Source organism: Drosophila yakuba, unplaced genomic scaffold (assembly GCF_016746365.2).
Source record: "Drosophila yakuba strain Tai18E2 unplaced genomic scaffold, Prin_Dyak_Tai18E2_2.1 Segkk17_quiver_pilon_scaf, whole genome shotgun sequence".
NCBI classification, from domain to species: domain Eukaryota; kingdom Metazoa; phylum Arthropoda; class Insecta; order Diptera; family Drosophilidae; genus Drosophila; species Drosophila yakuba.
The window spans coordinates 53,936-75,151 of NW_025048789.1; the positions used below are offsets into that span (position 1 = coordinate 53,936).

Sequence of the window (21,216 nt, forward strand, 5' to 3'; positions counted from 1 at the left end):
ATCAGACGTAGTAACATAACTACCAAAACATAACATAACTAACAAAAACCAATCAATGCAGAAAAAAATTGCCGAATTTGTGAAACCATTGCGCGAACTTCAAGAGAGATATTTTCATCCGAGCGGTATCTCCTCTCCAATCGAAAACGCTCATAACGCAAACGAAATTATAGAGTGTAGTGTATGCCTAACACGTCTCAACAAGTCCTTTCGCAATCGATTGCGTCACAAGCTAAGGTTGCTACGTCACAGCAACACGATAATGTTGCCACGTCTCGGCAACACGCTAATGTTATCACGTCACAGCAACACGATAATATTGCTACGTCTCAGCAACAGTATAATATCGTTACGTCACAGCAACACGATAATGTTGCTACGTCTCGGCAGCACGTTAATGTTATCACGTCACAGCAACACGATAATGTCGCTGTCTTTCCGCAACATTCGATCTTTCCGCAACACGTTCATTTCTCAATGACACCGCAAATCCACGTTAATTCGCAAACGTATACTTATTCGTCACAGCCAAATTAATTCTCCGATTCCCCACGCTCATTTGGGACACTGTAACGCAACAAAGGCGCCTTTCGGCACATATTTACAGCCACACTATGATTTAAATCAATACAATACACATTCGTAACATCGTCAAAAAATAACGAAAATCCATATACCCCGATTCCGCCAAACTTCTTATACAAACGCGGCCCAACGGTATCTGAAAACATTAATAGTTCGTACGGAAGTATAAGTGAAATGGTATCTCTTCTCCCGGAATTCAACCCATCATCCATCAAGTCCTTAGATTCGCAACAATTCATTAGACTCCCTTCAAACCGCATATCGTTGGGATGATCGAAATCTAATATTTGCAGTTCAACACAAAAAAGGGTGAGTTAACCAATTCAACAATATCAACACACATCATCAACGGGATTAATGATTACGATTTTAAAAGGAAGATATCTAATAATTATATATCTTGTAACGACCTGTTAAGAGGTATTCTTGCCTATTCAGCGCATAACGAAATAAAGCATAATCACTTTAATATGTCTAGCAAACGTGATCCCAACGCTCATAAACAAAATATACAAGCGTTTCCAAAAAATGTTAGTATGCCACGCCCATTAGTTTGGGCGGTACCGAAAGGTGCTGGTGAGCAACGTTTGGCAGTAGTAGTGTATAAGCACAGATGGGTTTTTTATTTAAGGCATTTGATGTTGCATTTTTGCACTGTCTGCAACGTCCCCTTTCTCCAAAAACCACCCAATGTTCATAATGTTATCATAACTGTAGGATTGATCCGAAATTTGTACTTATTTGTTTGAAGAAACACTGTTTGAATATACTACTGAGCTTTCTCTTTCTGCATTTGTTGGTCGACTTCTCTTTTTATACCCGTTACTCGTAGAGTAAAAGGGTATACTAGATTCGTTGAAAAGTATGTAACAGGGAGAAGGAAGCGTTTCCGACCATATAAAGTATATATATTCTTGATCAGGATCAATAGCCGAGTCGATTTGGCCATGTCCGTCTGTCCATCCGTCTGTCCGTCCGTCTGTCTGTCCGTATGAACGTCGAGATCTCAGGAACTACAAAAGCTAGAAAGTTGAGATTAAGCATACAGACTCCAGGGACATAGACGCAGCGCAAGTTTGTCGAATCATGCTGCCACGCCCACTCTAACGCCCACGAACCGCCCAAAACTGCCACGCCCACACTTTTGAAAAATGTTTTGATATTTTTTCATTTTTGTATTAGTCTTGTAAATTTCTATCGATTTGCAAAAAAACTTTTTGTCACGCTTACTCTAACGCCCACAAACCGCCAAAAACTGTCAGTGTTGAAGACTCTCCTTCGCACTTCTACTAGCTGAGTAACGGGTATCAGATAGTCGGGAAACTCGACTATAGCGTTCTCTCTTGTTTTTTTTTGCAAATGGAGTTCATTAGCAATTTCCGATTGAAATTTTATAAAGGGAATATGTTTTTGCTTTGGGTTTAAAAAATTCTGATGTACCACTTTATTGATCGGTGGCAAATTTTGTAGAGCTCCATTAGCATACCTGCCAAATCTACTTCACCCACGTATAAAGCAGCAATAACTGGCTTTGAAATATCAATGTAAGCTTTTTTTTTTGGCTCCAACGTTTGCATATTCCAACAGGCTGATAACCTGCATATATTAGTTAAACAGGCGTATTATCAAACCGTTTTGCACACATAAGATAATGGTTAATTTCGCATTTCATATCAAAAGAACCAGTCCCGCGCTGTTTTAATTCCGCATCTGAGAGCAGTTGGCAATTTCTTAATAACGGTACCTGCTGCAAAGATTCCTATTTTCTTTAAGGATCAATTTTATCAAAGCAATTGTCAACAACATCGCAAAAGTCAGGCTCACAACCTTCAATCACTGTATCTTCCAGAAGGGCAAGCTTGATACTTTTTTCCTTTCAATAATTCCATCTAAACTCTTCTCCAGTACCATAGAAACAGAATTATTAACATTTCTTCTATTGCTTAAGCATATCGCTGTCATTCAAGATTTACTCAATCGAGGAAGAAAAAGAAGTGTTAATCCCCAACGCTGAATTTGCGAATAGGGGGAGTGTATCAAGATCGCGTTATCAAAAAATTCTAACATTGAAACGGCAATATCCTGGTGTTACGATTTCATTTCCGGTGGTAAGGTACCCCCAGGTGTCGTAATTGAATACTTGTATCATGTCTTCAAAGAGATTAAAGAGAATCTCAAGAAAAACTGGGCATCTTACAATGTTACTAGGATTACGTCGTCCTTTCATGGGCCTCTTCAGTTTAGGGCACCTTTGTGCGGCAGCTTCCATTGAGATGATTGAGCTTTGGTTTCCACTTCATAACCATAAACCCACGATTCGTCACCCCGACGCCACAGTCAACATCATCCTCACATTCAACATGCATCCGCCCACTTAATTTTGTTTCTTACACAAAATTGGATACTGGTTCTTTGACCCATTTTTTTTGAATAGGTAATAATCGAAGACGATCCAAAACACGTGCATGCAAATCAGCTGTCAACAATTAAGTGTACATTCAAAATGGCCCAGCTTGTCGGCATAAGGGATAGACAGGAGTACCAACATAACGCCACAAAAAAATCAAAATTCGCGAAAATTCAAAAATTCGCGATACTTTGCGAAATTCGGGAAATAATATGTATTTATTCTAAATCTACTATTAATTAGTTTGCAGGGGCGACGAGCGTGGGCGTGGTCGCATTTTTTTCACAAATTATCAATGCTATAACAATAAAATGTGTGAAGTTTAAACCATGTAACTCAATTTTTCGACTTTATGCCCAAAAATCTAATTCTGGACAATAGTGCAGTGGTTGTACGTACTAAATAGGTATTAAATGTTTCGATACTTCTACATTGCAGCCCTAATTACAATGTAACCCTAGACAAGAGCAAGTTATCGATAGGAAGGGAGCGAGTGTAGAGTCGAGAGTCAAGTGGAAAAGTTGTCAAAAGCGGTTGTTACTAAATCTAAATTTCGTCATAAGTCTATATAATTAAATGTTAAGCTATATTTTTTGTTTATATAAACCATATAAGCGGAAAACTTGCCCTAATGCTCGCTCATGATTCCATCCTGGACATGGCAACAAATGCCGCATGCATATACATTGCGCACAAGAACAATTCAGAGAACAGGCTGGTTACAAGCCCAGAAAGGCAAGGAGACAACAGAGGGCCGAGAAAAGCCTCCCTGCTGGTTGCACAAGCAATCGGCGACAAACGCCTTGGAATGGCACGGTCTATTCTCTGACTAGAGCTTCAAATTACCGCAAGCCGATATTGACGACCCAGAGAAAGCAGCTAACGGCTCGATCGCCCATTTCAAATCCAGGCGTCATCGGTGCTGTCAATCCAATATAAAAATTGTCTTTAAGTAGCCTGGGAGGCGAGAAGAGGAAGTCAGCAGGATGGTAAAACCTAAGCCACCGCTATACGCCGCGCTGAGCCCTAGTGGTAAGTTTTTGGTGTGATGAATTTCGTCGGCAGTTATTTATGTAATATTTTTATTAGGCTCGGCGATTGTTAAAAAGTTTAAAAGTTAAAAATTTTACTGAATCGAAGTTGCCAGAAGCAGTAACGTAGTGTAAAGCATCGTTCGGCGATGAATTCCCTACTTTCCTCATTGACATACAGCTCTATCACGATGTTGTCGCAGAACTGAGGGACCTGCCGCTCCACATCATTGCAGTCTAGGGTGGAGCGATTGACCACGGCCCACTTGTCGGTGTTTAGGCCCGGGTTCTGCGACTCCTCACGTCCTCAGGAAGCCGAAGAACTCGATTAAGGGCTGGCAGGAGTGCGGCGGGCACATACCATGGACGGCTGAGATGACCCATTGGGCGGTTTCCTTATCCTCGCAGACCACTAGCATGCTGGAGTCGAACGTCTGCGGATAGATACTCGGTAAGGCCCACAGTATTATGTATGTACCATGTATGCACAATGTTAGCTAAGGTTGAGGTATGAAGCCTATGGTGGCAAACAGCAGCGCCAGATGAAATCCCCGTTATAAGTAAGAAGAACAGCGCGGCATTCTGTGACGAGTTCTTGGTTAGACGAGTCGAATAAAGGAAAATAAGAAGTTTAACCTACGCATCGGCGTCGGTTGGCGTTTACAATTAGGGCAAAGGTGTCCACAACGTCCGCGTCCGAACTCTGGTTTGTTATCACCAGACCGTATCGCCGGTTCTCGGGCATTGTGTTCGCATACGGCGGCCAAGTATCCCTCTTTCCCTTTAATTTTTGGGGGAATTGGTTCGAGTAAGAATACTCGCAGTGAACTGTGGTCCAGAAATCGATTTTTATACCCGTTTCTCGTAGAGTAAAAGGGTATACTAGATTCGTTGAAAAGTATGTAACAGGCAGAAGGAAGCGTTTCCGACCATATAAAGTATATATATATTCTTGATCAGGATCAATACCCGAGTCGATCTGGCCAGGTCCGTCTGTCCGTATGAACGTCGAGATCTCAGGAACTATAAAAGCTAGAAAGTGCACACTCCATATAGAGGCAGCGCAAGTTTGTTGACCCATGTTCTCACGCCCACCCTAAAGCCCACAAACCGCACAAAACTGCCACGCCCACACTTTTAAACAAGAGAGAACGCTACAGTCGAGTTCCCCGACTATCTGATGTTACTCAGATAGTGGAAGTGCGTGAAAGAGTTTTCAACGCTGACAGTTTTTGGCGGTTTGTGGGCGTTAGAGTGGGCTTGGCAAAAAGTTTTTTGCATATCGATAGAAATTTACAAGACTAATACAAAAATGAAAAAATATCAAAACATTTTTCAAAAGTGTGGGCGTGGCAGCTTTGGGCATTTGTGGGCGTAAGAGTGGGCGTGGCAAAAAGTTTTTGGCAAATCGATAGAAATTTATAAGACCAATACAAAAATGAAAAAATATCAAAACACTTTTCAAAAGTGTGGGCGTGGCAGCTTTGGGCGGTTTGTGGGCGTTAGAGTGGGCGTGGAAACATGAATCGACAAACTTGCGCTGCTTCTATGTCTTGGGAGTCTGTATGCTTAATCTCAACTTTCTAGATTTTGTAGTTCCTGAGATCTCGACGTTCATACGGACAGACAGACAGACGAACAGACAGACGGACATGGCCAGATCGACTCGGCTATTGATCCTGATCAAGAATATATATACTTTATATTGTCGGAAACGCTTCCTTCTGCCTGTTACATACTTTTCAACGAATCTAGTATACCTTTTACTCTACGAGTAACGGGTATAAAAATGAGTTGATATTTTCTAAAATTTTTGTTAGTCTTGAAAATTTCCATCGATTTGCTTAAAATCGTTTGGCCACGCTCACCCTTACTCCCACAAATTTTAAAAAATGTTTTGATATTTTTCCAGTTTTGTATTGGTCTTGTAAATTTCTATCGATCTACAAAAAAACTTTTTGCCACGCCCACTCTAACGCCCACAAACCATCAAAATCTGTCAGTGTTGAAGACTCTCCTTCGCACTTCCACTAGCTGAGTAACGGGTATCAGATAGTCGGGGACTCGACACTGCAAATCGTACTACACGTAATACCTCTTTTGAGAAATACTAGACAATAATGGATCCGAGAAATCTACAGCTCTATGAAATATATCAGTTGCGACAATTGAATGTGACAATCTATCTTTCTTGTAAGCTATGTTGCAAGCTTGAGAAGCCTATGTATCCTAGTAGAACCAAGCTCGAATTATTAATCTGGTAATCGTGAACCAATATTTTATGAATTATTCCATATTTTGTTTTCAAAAGAGTCTATAATTTTTATGGGAAGAAGAAGTGACAAAAATTGAGTGATCTGAAAGCTGTTTGCCAGGTGTTTCGGTAGTAAACTTCTGCTTGTATATTGAATGACCCGTTGAACCATCAAATCCATAGCTGCATATTAGTTTCAGAACTGTTTGAGAACTGATTTAAAACATCAGCCTGCATTTTAATAATTCTGTACGCAGTATGATCCAAAAGGTTTTGTAATGATACTTGGGCACAGGTTTCTGTTACGTTTATATTTACAGGACGGCATTGTAATTTAGAATCCATTACTAGACTATAGTAGTTTGGATAAATGTTACTGTGGCGACTTGTATTCATAAATCTAGTGTTCATGTATTGCTGTTTTGTAAGAGAATTTTCTAGAAGGAAAGCTTCATCGGGAGCAAGTAGAATGGGTTTTTGTATACCAAATTGCTTTCTCGATTCAGATGATTATTCGGGTGTTGTTATGGTTTTCTTAAGAATAAAAGCCGTTCCTTCCTGCTTTGTTTCTGCGCAGAGAGTGCTGCAGCATGTGCAAGAAGATTTGCATCACAATTATTTTCATCTGCAAGCTCAGATGCAAATTTCCTTTTTAATCTTGTGCCCGCATTTGTATAAGACGTCCATTGCTGTGGTGTCTTGCAGGTTTCATCGAGTGTAATTGATATTTTAGACGCCAGCCAGACATAAATCGTTCAAGCATGTAGTTATATTTGGAAAGATACTTACAAATGTAACTATAAAAATTACTGATTTTTTTTGTCTATTTCCTTAAGATCTTGGATTCCAAAGCATTTTTATTAATCTTGGTGTACAGGGTGGGCCATCTACTTGTGACCCGTGTGATTCGTAAATAAAATTGTTAAGGAAAAGACAATTTGTTAATTTTGCACAGGCATTTATTTTAATTCAAGGAGATTAATATTATTAACATCTAAAATATTATTTGGATCATGTGCTCGCCTTTTTCCCTGATGACGAAATTGGCTCTTTGTTCGGCAGTTTTCATCACTTTCTCGAGCGTAGCTTTAGGTATGGCCGCTATTTCACGTTCGATGTTCGCCTTGAGTTGAGTTAAAGTCCTTGGCTTGTTGATGTACACTTTAGAGTTCAAAAATCCCCACAAATAAAAGTCGGGTGGCGTTAGATCGGGCCATCTTGTTGGAACCAGAAGTTATGCATTCGCTTTCTACGCACAATTGGCATCAAAAGTGGCTTCGATTGATCGTTGGTGGAGTGTAGTTATCCATAGTAATGACTACTTGAAATGAAGAATCAGATGTGGTATGACGTTGGTCGATTTGACAATGTATGTCAAAGTTATTAAGAGTTGTCGTGGGTCACATTTAGATGGCCCACCCTGTATATCCAGTCCAATACACATTGAATTTTTCGATTGTTTCTGCGCCATATTTCGAAAAGTTGCGTAAATTGCGTCCAAATAGTGAGAAAAGGGGGACAAATAAGGATGAGTTTTCGATTTGTGGCTAAAGACAACACACACAAGTACAATCTGGACAAATTAGTTGCTTTCAGCATGGAACAGCTTATTAGTTATATGCCACGAAAAAACGGAGAACGCATGTTAGTATTCTAAAAAATAATACACATAAATTGGAAGATGACTTTTCATAATTAAGTTGAATTTTCTGGACCATTTTTACACGTGTGGCACAATATAAAGCAACTAAATATTTTATTTCATTTTCTTTCTTTTCAGAAATCAGCTGTTCGCTAGCACACTTTTAAAAGCTGTCAACAAGTTTTGTTGCCACTTTTCAAGGTTTGAATTAAAATTTTTTATTAATGTATGATTTATTTAATTTAGAATTAAAATAGATATATTAACATCGAAAACTCGACTTTACGCCAAAAAAATCGATTTCTGGACCACAGTTCACTGCGAGTATTCTTACTCGAACCGATTCCCACACAAATAATGGCGTGCAAGTCGGAGCCGAGGACCAGCAGCAGCGCAGTGGAGCAACTGGTGGAGTGCAAAAATAGGAATATAGGAATTGCAGAAAGAGGGATACTTGGCCGCCGTATGCGAACACAATGCCCGAGAACCGGCGATACGGTCTGGTGATAACAAACCAGAGTTCGGACGCGGACGTTGTGGACACCTTTGCCCTAATTGTAAACGCCAACCGACGCCGATGCGTAGGTTAAACTTCTTATTTTCCTTTATTCGACTCGTCTAACCAAGAACTCGTCACAGAATGCCGCGCTGTTCTTCTTACTTATGACGGGGATTTCATCTGGCGCTGCTGTTTGCCACCATAGGCTTCATACCTCAACCTTAGCTAACATTGTGCATACATGGTACATACATAATACTGTGGGCCTTACCGAGTATCTATCCGCAGACGTTCGACTCCAGCATGCTAGTGGTCTGCGAGGATGAGGAAACCGCCCAATGGGTCATCTCAGCCGTCCATGGTATGTGCCCGCCGCACTCCTGCCAGCCCTTAATCGAGTTCTTCGGCTTCCTGAGGACGTGAGGAGAACCCGGGCCTAAACACCGACAAGTGGGCCGTGGTCAATCGCTCCACCCTAGACTGCAATGATGTGGAGCGGCAGGTCCCTCAGTTCTGCGACAACATCGTGATAGAGCTGTATGTCAAAGAGGAAAGTAGGGAATTAATCGCCGAACGATGCTTTAAACTACGTTACTGCTTCTGGCAACTTCTATTCAGTTTTGATTGCTAGGACGTTTTTGGGTTTTCCAAATTATTTGTTAATATTTTTTGGCTATTTACTCGAAATAGTAAAATTTTATGAAATTAGAAAAGTAAACGTGAATAAAAGTTATTAAAAAAAAAATATGGCGGCTTCGCGGCAACTGCATTTCTGACCGAGTAATTTCTCTGGCATTGATTAAGTTTCTTGCACATGTAAGAGATAGGAACTTTGACACCTTCGTCATTTATCTGCATAAGCACGCCACCAACGCCGGTGCGACTGGCGTCGCAGTGGATATAATACGGCCGTTGAAAATATGGGGTACGTAACACTGGAACATTACAAAGCTGCTTTTTATACCCGTTACTCGTAGAGTAAAAGGGTATAAGGGTATCAGGAACTACAAAAGCTAGAAAGTTGAGATTAAGCATACAGACTCCAGAGATATAGACGCAGCGCAAGTTTGTCGATTCATGTTGCCACGCCCACTCTAACGCCCACAAACCGCCCAAAACTGCCACGCCCACACTTTTGAAAAATGTTGTGATATTTTTTCATTTTTGTATTGGTCTTGTAAATTTCTATCGATTTGCCAAAAAACTTTTTGCCACGCCCAGTCTAACGCCCACAAACCGCCCAAAGCTGCTACTCACACACTTTTGAAAAATGTTTTGATATTTTTTCATTTTTGTATTAGTCTTGTAAATTTTTATCGATTTAAAATAAAACTTTCTGCCACGCCCACTATAACGCCTACAAACCGCCAAAAACTGTGTTGAAGACTCTCCTTCTCCGCGTTGAGAGCGCGTTGGTAAGACCAAATGGCATTACGGTGAAGTGGTAGAGAGGTCTACCTGGTACCGTAAAAGCTGTTTTATCACGCGAACTTGTCTCTACTGGGCAACCGGCTTTGGCAACCGGCTTAGGATGCCATCTATGATGGGCATTGGATAAGCATCCTTGCGTGTCACTTGGTTCACCTTTCGGCTATCTATACATAATCGCACTTTTAGATGTTAGTCTTAATTACTGTATGTTTATTAAATTTAATGTTTAACGAAATCATGAGCAACTAAACATTTCCTTTACCAACTCTACTGATGACTCCACGGTCGTAAGGTTTCAATTTTATAAAGGGAATATGTTTTTGCTTTGGGTTTAAAAAATTCTGATGTACCACTTTATTGATCGGTGGCAAATTTTGTAGAGCTCCATTAGCATACCTGCCAAATCTACTTCACCCACGTATAAAGCAGCAATAACTGGCTTTGAAATATCAATGTAAGCTTTTTTTTTTGGCTCCAACGTTTGCATATTCCAACAGGCTGATAACCTGCATATATTAGTTAAACAGGCGTATTATCAAACCGTTTTGCACACATAAGATAATGGTTAATTTCGCATTTCATATCAAAAGAACCAGTCCCGCGCTGTTTTAATTCCGCATCTGAGAGCAGTTGGCAATTTCTTAATAACGGTACCTGCTGCAAAGATTCCTATTTTCTTTAAGGATCAATTTTATCAAAGCAATTGTCAACAACATCGCAAAAGTCAGGCTCACAACCTTCAATCACTGTATCTTCCAGAAGGGCAAGCTTGATACTTTTTTCCTTTCAATAATTCCATCTAAACTCTTCTCCAGTACCATAGAAACAGAATTATTAACATTTCTTCTATTGCTTAAGCATATCGCTGTCATTCAAGATTTACTCAATCGAGGAAGAAAAAGAAGTGTTAATCCCCAACGCTGAATTTGCGAATAGGGGGAGTGTATCAAGATCGCGTTATCAAAAAATTCTAACATTGAAACGGCAATATCCTGGTGTTACGATTTCATTTCCGGTGGTAAGGTACCCCCAGGTGTCGTAATTGAATACTTGTATCATGTCTTCAAAGAGATTAAAGAGAATCTCAAGAAAAACTGGGCATCTTACAATGTTACTAGGATTACGTCGTCCTTTCATGGGCCTCTTTAGTTTAGGGCACCTTTGTGCGGCAGCTTCCATTGAGATGATTGAGCTTTGGTTTCCACTTCATAACCATAAACCCACGATTCGTGACCACGACGCCACAGTCAACATTCGGAATGCATCCGCCCACTTAATTTTGTTTTTTACACAAAATTGGATACAGGTTCTTTGACCCATTTTTTTGAATAGGTAATAATCGAAGACGATCCAAAACACGTGCATGCAAATCAGCTGTCAACAATTAAGTGTACATTCAAAATGGCCCAGCTTGTCGGCATAAGGGATAGACAGGAGTACCAACATAACGCCACAAAAAAATCAAAATTCGCGAAAATTCAAAAATTCGCGATACTTTGCGAAATTCGGGAAATAATATGTATTTATTCTAAATCTACTATTAATTAGTTTGCAGGGGCGACGAGCGTGGGCGTGGTCGCATTTTTTTCACAAATTATCAATGCTATAACAATAAAATGTGTGAAGTTTAAACCATGTAACTCAATTTTTCGACTTTATGCCCAAAAATCTAATTCTGGACAATAGTGCAGTGGTTGTACGTACTAAATAGGTATTAAATGTTTCGATACTTCTACATTGCAGCCCTAATTACAATGTAACCCTAGACAAGAGCAAGTTATCGATAGGAAGGGAGCGAGTGTAGAGTCGAGAGTCAAGTGGAAAAGTTGTCAAAAGCGGTTGTTACTAAATCTAAATTTCGTCATAAGTCTATATAATTAAATGTTAAGCTATATTTTTTGTTTATATAAACCATATAAGCGGAAAACTTGCCCTAATGCTCGCTCATGATTCCATCCTGGACATGGCAACAAATGCCGCATGCATATACATTGCGCACAAGAACAATTCAGAGAACAGGCTGGTTACAAGCCCAGAAAGGCAAGGAGACAACAGAGGGCCGAGAAAAGCCTCCCTGCTGGTTGCACAAGCAATCGGCGACAAACGCCTTGGAATGGCACGGTCTATTCTCTGACTAGAGCTTCAAATTACCGCAAGCCGATATTGACGACCCAGAGAAAGCAGCTAACGGCTCGATCGGCCATTTCAAATCTAGGCGTCATCGGTGCTGTCAATCCAATATAAAAATTGTCTTTAAGTAGCCTGGGAGGCGAGAAGAGGAAGTCAGCAGGATGGTAAAACCTAAGCCACCGCTATACGCCGCGCTGAGCCCTAGTGGTAAGTTTTTGGTGTGATGAATTTCGTCGGCAGTTATTTATGTAATATTTTTATTAGGCTCGGCGATTGTTAAAAAGTTTAAAAGTTAAAAATTTTACTGAATCGAAGTTGCCAGAAGCAGTAACGTAGTGTAAAGCATCGTTCGGCGATGAATTCCCTACTTTCCTCATTGACATACAGCTCTATCACGATGTTGTCGCAGAACTGAGGGACCTGCCGCTCCACATCATTGCAGTCTAGGGTGGAGCGATTGACCACGGCCCACTTGTCGGTGTTTAGGCCCGGGTTCTCCTCACGTCCTCAGGAAGCCGAAGAACTCGATTAAGGGCTGGCAGGAGTGCGGCGGGCACATACCATGGACGGCTGAGATGACCCATTGGGCGGTTTCCTCATCCTCGCAGACCACTAGCATGCTGGAGTCGAACGTCTGCGGATAGATACTCGGTAAGGCCCACAGTATTATGTATGTACCATGTATGCACAATGTTAGCTAAGGTTGAGGTATGAAGCCTATGGTGGCAAACAGCAGCGCCAGATGAAATCCCCGTCATAAGTAAGAAGAACAGCGCGGCATTCTGTGACGAGTTCTTGGTTAGACGAGTCGAATAAAGGAAAATAAGAAGTTTAACCTACGCATCGGCGTCGGTTGGCGTTCACAATTAGGGCAACGGTGTCCACACCGTCCGCGTCCGAACTCTGGTTTGTTATCACCAGACCGTATCGCCGGTTCTCGGGCATTGTGTTCGCATACGGCGGCCAAGTATCCCTCTTTCCCTTTAATTTTTGGGGGAATTGGTTCGAGTAAGAATACTCGCAGTGAACTGTGGTCCAGAAATCGATTTTCTTGGCGTAAAGTCGAGTTTTCGATGTTAATATATCTATTTTAATTCTAAATTAAATAAATCATACATTAATAAAAAATTTTAATTCAAACCTTGAAAAGTGGCAACAAAACTTGTTGACAGCTTTTAAAAGTGTGCTAGCGAACAGCTGATTTCTGAAAAGAAAGAAAATGAAATAAAATATTTAGTTGCTTTATATTGTGCCACACGTGTAAAAATGGTCCAGAAAATTCAACTTAATTATGAAAAGTCATCTTCCAATTTATGTGTATTATTTTTTAGAATACTAACATGCGTTCTCCGTTTTTTCGTGGCATATAACTAATAAGCTGTTCCATGCTGAAAGCAACTAATTTGTCCAGATTGTACTTGTGTGTGTTGTCTTTAGCCACAAATCGAAAACTCATCCTTATTTGTCCCCCTTTTCTCACTATTTGGACGCAATTTTACGCAACTTTTCGAAATATGGCGCAGAAACAATCGAAAAATTCAATGTGTATTGGACTGGATATACAGGGTGGGCCATCTAAATGTGACCCACGACAACTCTTAATAACTTTGACATACATTGTCAAATCGACCAACGTCATACCACATCTGATTCTTCATTTCAAGTAGTCATTACTATGGATAACTACACTCCACCAACGATCAATCGAAGCCACTTTTGATGCCAATTGTGCGTAGAAAGCGAATGCATAACTTCTGGTTCCAACAAGATGGCCCGATCTAACGCCACCCGACTTTTATTTGTGGGGATTTTTGAACTCTAAAGTGTACATCAACAAGCCAAGGACTTTAACTCAACTCAAGGCGAACATCGAACGTGAAATAGCGGCCATACCTAAAGCTACGCTCGAGAAAGTGATGAAAACTGCCGAACAAAGAGCCAATTTCGTCATCAGGGAAAAAGGCGAGCACATGATCCAAATAATATTTTAGATGTTAATAATATTAATCTCCTTGAATTAAAATAAATGCCTGTGCAAAATTAACAAATTGTCTTTTTCTTAACAATTTTATTTACGAATCACACGGGTCACAAGTAGATGGCCCACCCTGTACACCAAGATTAATAAAAATGCTTTGGAATCCAAGATCTTAAGGAAATAGACAAAAAAAATCAGTAATTTTTATAGTTACATTTGTAAGTATCTTTCCAAATATAACTACATGCTTGAACGATTTATGTCTGGCTGGCGTCTAAAATATCAATTACACTCGATGAAACCTGCAAGACACCACAGCAATGGACGTCTTATACAAATGCGGGCACAAGATTAAAATAGAAATTTGCATCTGAGCTTGCAGATGAAAATAATTGTGATGCAAATCTTCTTGCACATGCTGCAGCACTCTCTGCGCAGAAACAAAGCAGGAAGGAACGGCTTTTATTCTTAAGAAAACCATAACAACACCCGAATAATCATCTGAATCGAGAAAGCAATTTGGTATACAAAAACCCATTCTACTTGCTCCCGATGAAGCTTTCCTTCTAGAAAATTCTCTTACAAAACAGCAATACATGAACACTAGATTTATGAATACAAGTCGCCACAGTAACATTTATCCAAACTACTATAGTCTAGTAATGGATTCTAAATTACAATGCCGTCCTGTAAATATAAACGTAACAGAAACCTGTGCCCAAGTATCATTACAAAACCTTTTGGATCATACTGCGTACAGAATTATTAAAATGCAGGCTGATGTTTTAAATCAGTTCTCAAACAGTTCTGAAACTAATATGCAGCTATGGATTTGATGGTTCAACGGGTCATTCAATATACAAGCAGAAGTTTACTACCGAAACACCTGGCAAACAGCTTTCAGATCACTCAATTTTTGTCACTTCTTCTTCCCATAAAAATTATAGACTCTTTTGAAAACAAAATATGGAATAATTCATAAAATATTGGTTCACGATTACCAGATTAATAATTCGAGCTTGGTTCTACTAGGATACATAGGCTTCTCAAGCTTGCAACATAGCTTACAAGAAAGATAGATTGTCACATTCAATTGTCGCAACTGATATATTTCATAGAGCTGTAGATTTCTCGGATCCATTATTGTCTAGTATTTCTCAAAAGAGGTATTACGTGTAGTACGATTTGCAGTGTCGAGTCCCCGACTATCTGATACCCGTTACTCAGCTAGTGGAAGTGCGAAGGAGAGTCTTCAACACTGACAGATTTTGATGGTTTGTGGGCGTTAGAGTGGGCGTGGCAAAAAGTTTTTTTGTAGATCGATAGAAATTTACAAGACCAATACAAAACTGAAAAATACCAAAACATTTTTTAAAATTTGCGATTTTAACCAAATCGATGGAAATTTTTAAGACTAACAAAAATTTGAGAAAATATCAACTCATTTTTATACCCGTTACTCCTAGAGTAAACTAGTATACTAGATTCGTTGAAAAGTATGTAACAGGCAGAAGGAAGCGTTTCCGAACATATAAAGTATATATATTCTTGATCAGGATCAATACCCGAGTCGATCTGGTCATGTCCGTCTGTCCGTATGAACGTCGAGATCTCAGGAACTATAAAAGCTAGAAATTGCACACTCCATATAGAGGCAGCGCAAGTTTGTTGACTCATGTTTTCACGACCACCCTAAAGCCCACAAACCGCTCAAAGCTGCCACGCCCACACTTTTAAACAAGAGAGAACGCTATAGTCGAGTTCCCCGACTATCTGATACCCGTTACTCAGATTGTGGAAGTGCGGGAAAGAGTTTTCAACGCTGACAGTTTTTGGCGGTTTGTGGGCGTTAGAGTGGGCTTGGTAAAAAGTTTTTTTGCAAATCGATAGAAATTTACAAGACTAATACAAAAATTAAAAAATATCAAAACATTTTTCAAAAGTGTGGGCGTGGCAGCTTTGGGCGGTTTGTGGGCGTGGCAAAAAGTGTTTTGGCAAATCGAAAGAAATTTACAAGACCAATACAAAAATGAAAAAATATCAAAACATTTTTCAAAAGTGTGGGCGTGGCAGTTTTGGGCGGTTTGTGGGCGTTAGAGTGGGCGTGGCAACATGAATCGACAAACTTGCGCTGCTTCTATGTCTTGGGAGTCTGTATGCTTAATCTCAACTTTCTAGATTTTGTAGTTCCTGAGATCTCGACGTTCATACGGACAGACAGACAGACGAACGGACAGACGGACATGGCCAGATCGACTCGGCTATTGATCCTGATCAAGAATATATATACTTTATATTGTCAGAAACGCTTCCTTCTGCCTGTTACATACTTTTCAACGAATCTAGTATACTAGTTTACTCTAGGAGTAACGGGTATAAAAATGAGTTGATATTTTCTCAAATTTTTGTTAGTCTTAAAAATTTCCATCGATTTGGTTAAAATCGCAAATTTTAAAAAATGTTTTGGTATTTTTCAGTTTTGTATTGGTCTTGTAAATTTCTATCGATCTACAAAAAAACTTTTTGCCACGCCCACTCTAACGCCCACAAACCATCAAAATCTGTCAGTGTTGAAGACTCTCCTTCGCACTTCCACTAGCTGAGTAACGGGTATCAGATAGTCGGGGACTCGACACTGCAAATCGTACTACACGTAATACCTCTTTTGAGAAATACTAGACAATAATGGATCCGAGAAATCTACAGCTCTATGAAATATATCAGTTGCGACAATTGAATGTGACAATCTATCTTTCTTGTAAGCTATGTTGCAAGCTTGAGAAGCCTATGTATCCTAGTAGAACCAAGCTCGAATTATTAATCTGGTAATCGTGAACCAATATTTTATGAATTATTCCATATTTTGTTTTCAAAAGAGTCTATAATTTTTATGGGAAGAAGAAGTGACAAAAATTGAGTGATCTGAAAGCTGTTTGCCAGGTGTTTCGGTAGTAAACTTCTGCTTGTATATTGAATGACCCGTTGAACCATCAAATCCATAGCTGCATATTAGTTTCAGAACTGTTTGAGAACTGATTTAAAACATCAGCCTGCATTTTAATAATTCTGTACGCAGTATGATCCAAAAGGTTTTGTAATGATACTTGGGCACAGGTTTCTGTTACGTTTATATTTACAGGACGGCATTGTAATTTAGAATCCATTACTAGACTATAGTAGTTTGGATAAATGTTACTGTGGCGACTTGTATTCATAAATCTAGTGTTCATGTATTGCTGTTTTGTAAGAGAATTTTCTAGAAGGAAAGCTTCATCGGGAGCAAGTAGAATGGGTTTTTGTATACCAAATTGCTTTCTCGATTCAGATGATTATTCGGGTGTTGTTATGGTTTTCTTAAGAATAAAAGCCGTTCCTTCCTGCTTTGTTTCTGCGCAGAGAGTGCTGCAGCATGTGCAAGAAGATTTGCATCACAATTATTTTCATCTGCAAGCTCAGATGCAAATTTCTATTTTAATCTTGTGCCCGCATTTGTATAAGACGTCCATTGCTGTGGTGTCTTGCAGGTTTCATCGAGTGTAATTGATATTTTAGACGCCAGCCAGACATAAATCGTTCAAGCATGTAGTTATATTTGGAAAGATACTTACAAATGTAACTATAAAAATTACTGATTTTTTTTGTCTATTTCCTTTAAGATCTTGGATTCCAAAGCATTTTTATTAATCTTGGTGTACAGGGTGGGCCATCTACTTGTGACCCGTGTGATTCGTAAATAAAATTGTTAAGAAAAAGACAATTTGTTAATTTTGCACAGGCATTTATTTTAATTCAAGGAGATTAATATTATTAACATCTAAAATATTATTTGGATCATGTGCTCGCCTTTTTCCCTGATGACGAAATTGGCTCTTTGTTCGGCAGTTTTCATCACTTTCTCGAGCGTAGCTTTAGGTATGGCCGCTATTTCACGTTCGATGTTCGCCTTGAGTTGAGTTAAAGTCCTTGGCTTGTTGATGTATACTTTAGAGTTCAAAAATCCCACAAATAAAAGTCGGGTGGCGTTAGATCGGGCCATCTTGTTGGAACCAGAAGTTATGCATTCGCTTTCTACGCACAATTGGCATCAAAAGTGGCTTCGATTGATCGTTGGTGGAGTGTAGTTATCCATAGTAATGACTACTTGAAATGAAGAATCAGATGTGGTATGACGTTGGTCGATTTGACAATGTATGTCAAAGTTATTAAGAGTTGTCGTGGGTCACATTTAGATGGCCCACCCTGTATATCCAGTCCAATACACATTGAATTTTTCGATTGTTTCTGCGCCATATTTCGAAAAGTTGCGTAAAATTGCGTCCAAATAGTGAGAAAAGGGGGACAAATAAGGATGAGTTTTCGATTTGTGGCTAAAGACAACACACACAAGTACAATCTGGACAAATTAGTTGCTTTCAGCATGGAACAGCTTATTAGTTATATGCCACGAAAAAACGGAGAACGCATGTTAGTATTCTAAAAAATAATACACATAAATTGGAAGATGACTTTTCATAATTAAGTTGAATTTTCTGGACCATTTTTACACGTGTGGCACAATATAAAGCAACTAAATATTTTATTTCATTTTCTTTCTTTTCAGAAATCAGCGGTTCGCTAGCACACTTTTAAAAGCTGTCAACAAGTTTTGTTGCCACTTTTCAAGGTTTGAATTAAAATTTTTTATTAATGTATGATTTATTTAATTTAGAATTAAAATAGATATATTAACATCGAAAACTCGACTTTACGCCAAGAAAATCGATTTCTGGACCACAGTTCACTGCGAGTATTCTTACTCGAACCAATTCCCACACAAATAATGGCGTGCAAGTCGGAGCCGAGGACCAGCAGCAGCGCAGTGGAGCAACTGGTGGAGTGCAAAAATAGGAAAATAGGAATTGCAGAAGGCGGGATACTTGGCCGCCGTATGCGAACACAATGCCCGAGAACCGGCGATACGGTCTGGTGATAACAAACCAGAGTTCGGACGCGGACGGTGTGGACACCGTTGCCCTAATTGTGAACGCCAACCGACGCCGATGCGTAGGTTAAACTTCTTATTTTCCTTTATTCGACCCGTCTAACCAAGAACTCGCCACAGAATGCCGCGCTGTTCTTCTTACTTGTAACGGGGATTTCATCTGGCGCTGCTGTTTGCCACCATAGGCTTCATACCTCAACCTTAGCTAACATGGTGCATACATGGTACATACATACATAATACTGTGGGCCTTACGAGTATCTATCCGCAGACGTTCGACTCCAGCATGCTAGTGGTCTGCGAGGATGAGGAAACCGCCCAATGGGTCATGTCAGCCGTCCATGGTATGTGCCCGCCGCACTCCTGCCAGCCCTTAATCGAGTTCTTCGGCCTCCTGAGGACGTGAGGAGTCGCAGAACCCGGGCCTAAACACCGACAAGTGGGCCGTGGTCAATCGCTCCACCCTAGACTGCAATGATGTGGAGCGGCAGGTCCCTCAGTTCTGCGACAACATCGTGATAGAGCTGTATGTCAATGAGGAAAGTTGGGAATTCATCGCCGAACGATGCTTTAAACTACGTTACTGCTTCTGGCAACATCGATTCAGTTTTGATTGCTAGGACGTTTTTGGGTTTTCCAAATTATTTGTTAATATTTTTTGGCTATTTACTCGAAATAGTAAAATTTTATGAAATTAGAAAAGTAAACGTGAATAAAAGTTATTAAAAAAAAAATATGGCGGCTTCGCGGCAACTGCATTTCTGACGAGTAATTTCTCTGGCATTGATTAAGTTTCTTGCACATGTAAGAGATAGGAATTTCGTCACCTTCGTCATTTATCTGCATAAGCACGCCACCAACGCCGGTGTGACTGGCGTCGCAGTGGATATAATACGGCCGTTGAAAATATGGGGTACGTAACACTGGGACATTACAAAGCTGCTTTTTTTAATTCTCAAAAGCTTCGTTAGCTGCCTTGGACCAATTAAAACGTAGTGTTTCTTTCAACGCAACCGTTAAAGGTGCTGAGACAGAAGCATAATTTCGAAGAAGCGAAATTTCTGGTACCACCCAGTCATACCCAGGAATCGTCGCAATTGCTTAATACATTTAGGAACAGGATAATCTACGATAGTGTAGCGAACTACGAGTATATCTTCCCCGAGCAGATGGAAATTGCAGTTGGGCGATCAAGCACGCGCTGGTTCCGGCTACCAATTCTCGGTAGAGTAAAGGGGGGGAATATTTGACATCGCGACTACATGCTCGTCTCGTATCACACTCTTATTTATTTCGCGTGCTTTGGAATTGATCTCCACAAAAAAACTAAAGGACTATCGGACGACAGGACTAAGGACAAACAAGGACATAGCACACTCGTACGACAGCAGCTGTTAAGCTGTCGACGCCCACCCTACCTTGACCACCACTAACCATTTGACTTAACCGGTGATCCCTACAAGTATGCTATACTTTACACGACATACACCTTCCGTCGACGCATGGCACCCCTAGAGAGATTTACTCTGATTTAATCATTATAAAATTTAATTTTTAACATAGAATAAACTTAAAAACTGACAATGTTTTAACTGGAACAGGTTTAGACAACATATCCTAAATGACTACCCTAACTTAAAAATTTTTAACATCTAGATTTAACTTTTTAAAAGACTTTTTGGAATGTGGCGTTCATGTAGACATTAACGCAACAGATATATATGAAAAATGTAAAATTTTTGTTTGCTTAACAAAAAAGGAATATTTATGCTGGGCATTAAGAATAGGGGAAGTAGGTTATATAGGGATGTGCATTTTAATTTTTAAATTTTTTGTTTTTATTCTTTTAAGATTTTAGCAAATAGCGAAGATTGGGGCAAGGGTAAAAATTAAAAATGAGCAATTTTCATTTCCATTTTAAAATTTCTTTTTTTTTTTAATTTATTATTGGTAAACAGTGAACTTGGAAAACAAGTAGCGCCGCAGTAGCTAATTATTTGATTTTTCTTCCGGCAGCTGCTTTCTCATTTAAATAAAACCTTTATATTACTCACTCTGCATTTCCCACGATGAAGCGCTTTAAGTGGTTGCCTGTGGAAGAGAAATCAGCTTACACCGCCTTTTAATCCTAAGAGAGCTGTTTCTTTTTGATCTGCTCTTTTGAGCCGCTCTCCTACTGCGGTACTCTTTCTTCTCTTTTTACCTCATTCTTTTGCTCACGCCAGTTTAGGCGGGCTTTCGCTTATGTGGGAAGAGGAAGGAATATGGGATCAAGGGA

At 39.8% G+C, this 21,216-nt stretch overlaps 1 protein-coding gene and 1 long non-coding RNA gene across 4 annotated transcripts; both read left to right on the top strand.

Annotated features, from left to right (window-relative positions):
* Positions 1 to 602: 602 nt before the first annotated feature.
* LOC120322233 lies at positions 603 to 8,936 on the top strand. Of its 3 annotated transcripts, none has more exons than XR_005562001.2 (6): positions 603 to 894; positions 3,020 to 4,024; positions 4,082 to 4,474; positions 8,058 to 8,120; positions 8,177 to 8,504; positions 8,559 to 8,936. It is a non-coding gene; the product is annotated as an uncharacterized LOC120322233 (long non-coding RNA). The 3 variants fall into 3 exon arrangements; XR_005561999.2 differs by having other exon boundaries at positions 605 to 894; positions 8,177 to 8,500; XR_005562000.2 differs by having other exon boundaries at positions 880 to 894; positions 3,431 to 4,024; positions 8,177 to 8,500.
* Positions 8,937 to 12,497: 3,561 nt separating this feature from the next.
* On the top strand, positions 12,498 to 19,445 carry LOC120322232. Its single transcript, XM_039377287.1, has 5 exons — positions 12,498 to 12,630; positions 18,558 to 18,620; positions 18,677 to 19,000; positions 19,059 to 19,151; positions 19,210 to 19,445. The coding sequence occupies exons 3-5, from the start codon at positions 18,896 to 18,898 to the stop codon at positions 19,342 to 19,344; spliced, it is 333 nt and encodes a 110-aa protein (XP_039233221.1). The 5' UTR covers positions 12,498 to 12,630; positions 18,558 to 18,620; positions 18,677 to 18,895; the 3' UTR covers positions 19,345 to 19,445.
* Positions 19,446 to 21,216: the final 1,771 nt, after the last annotated feature.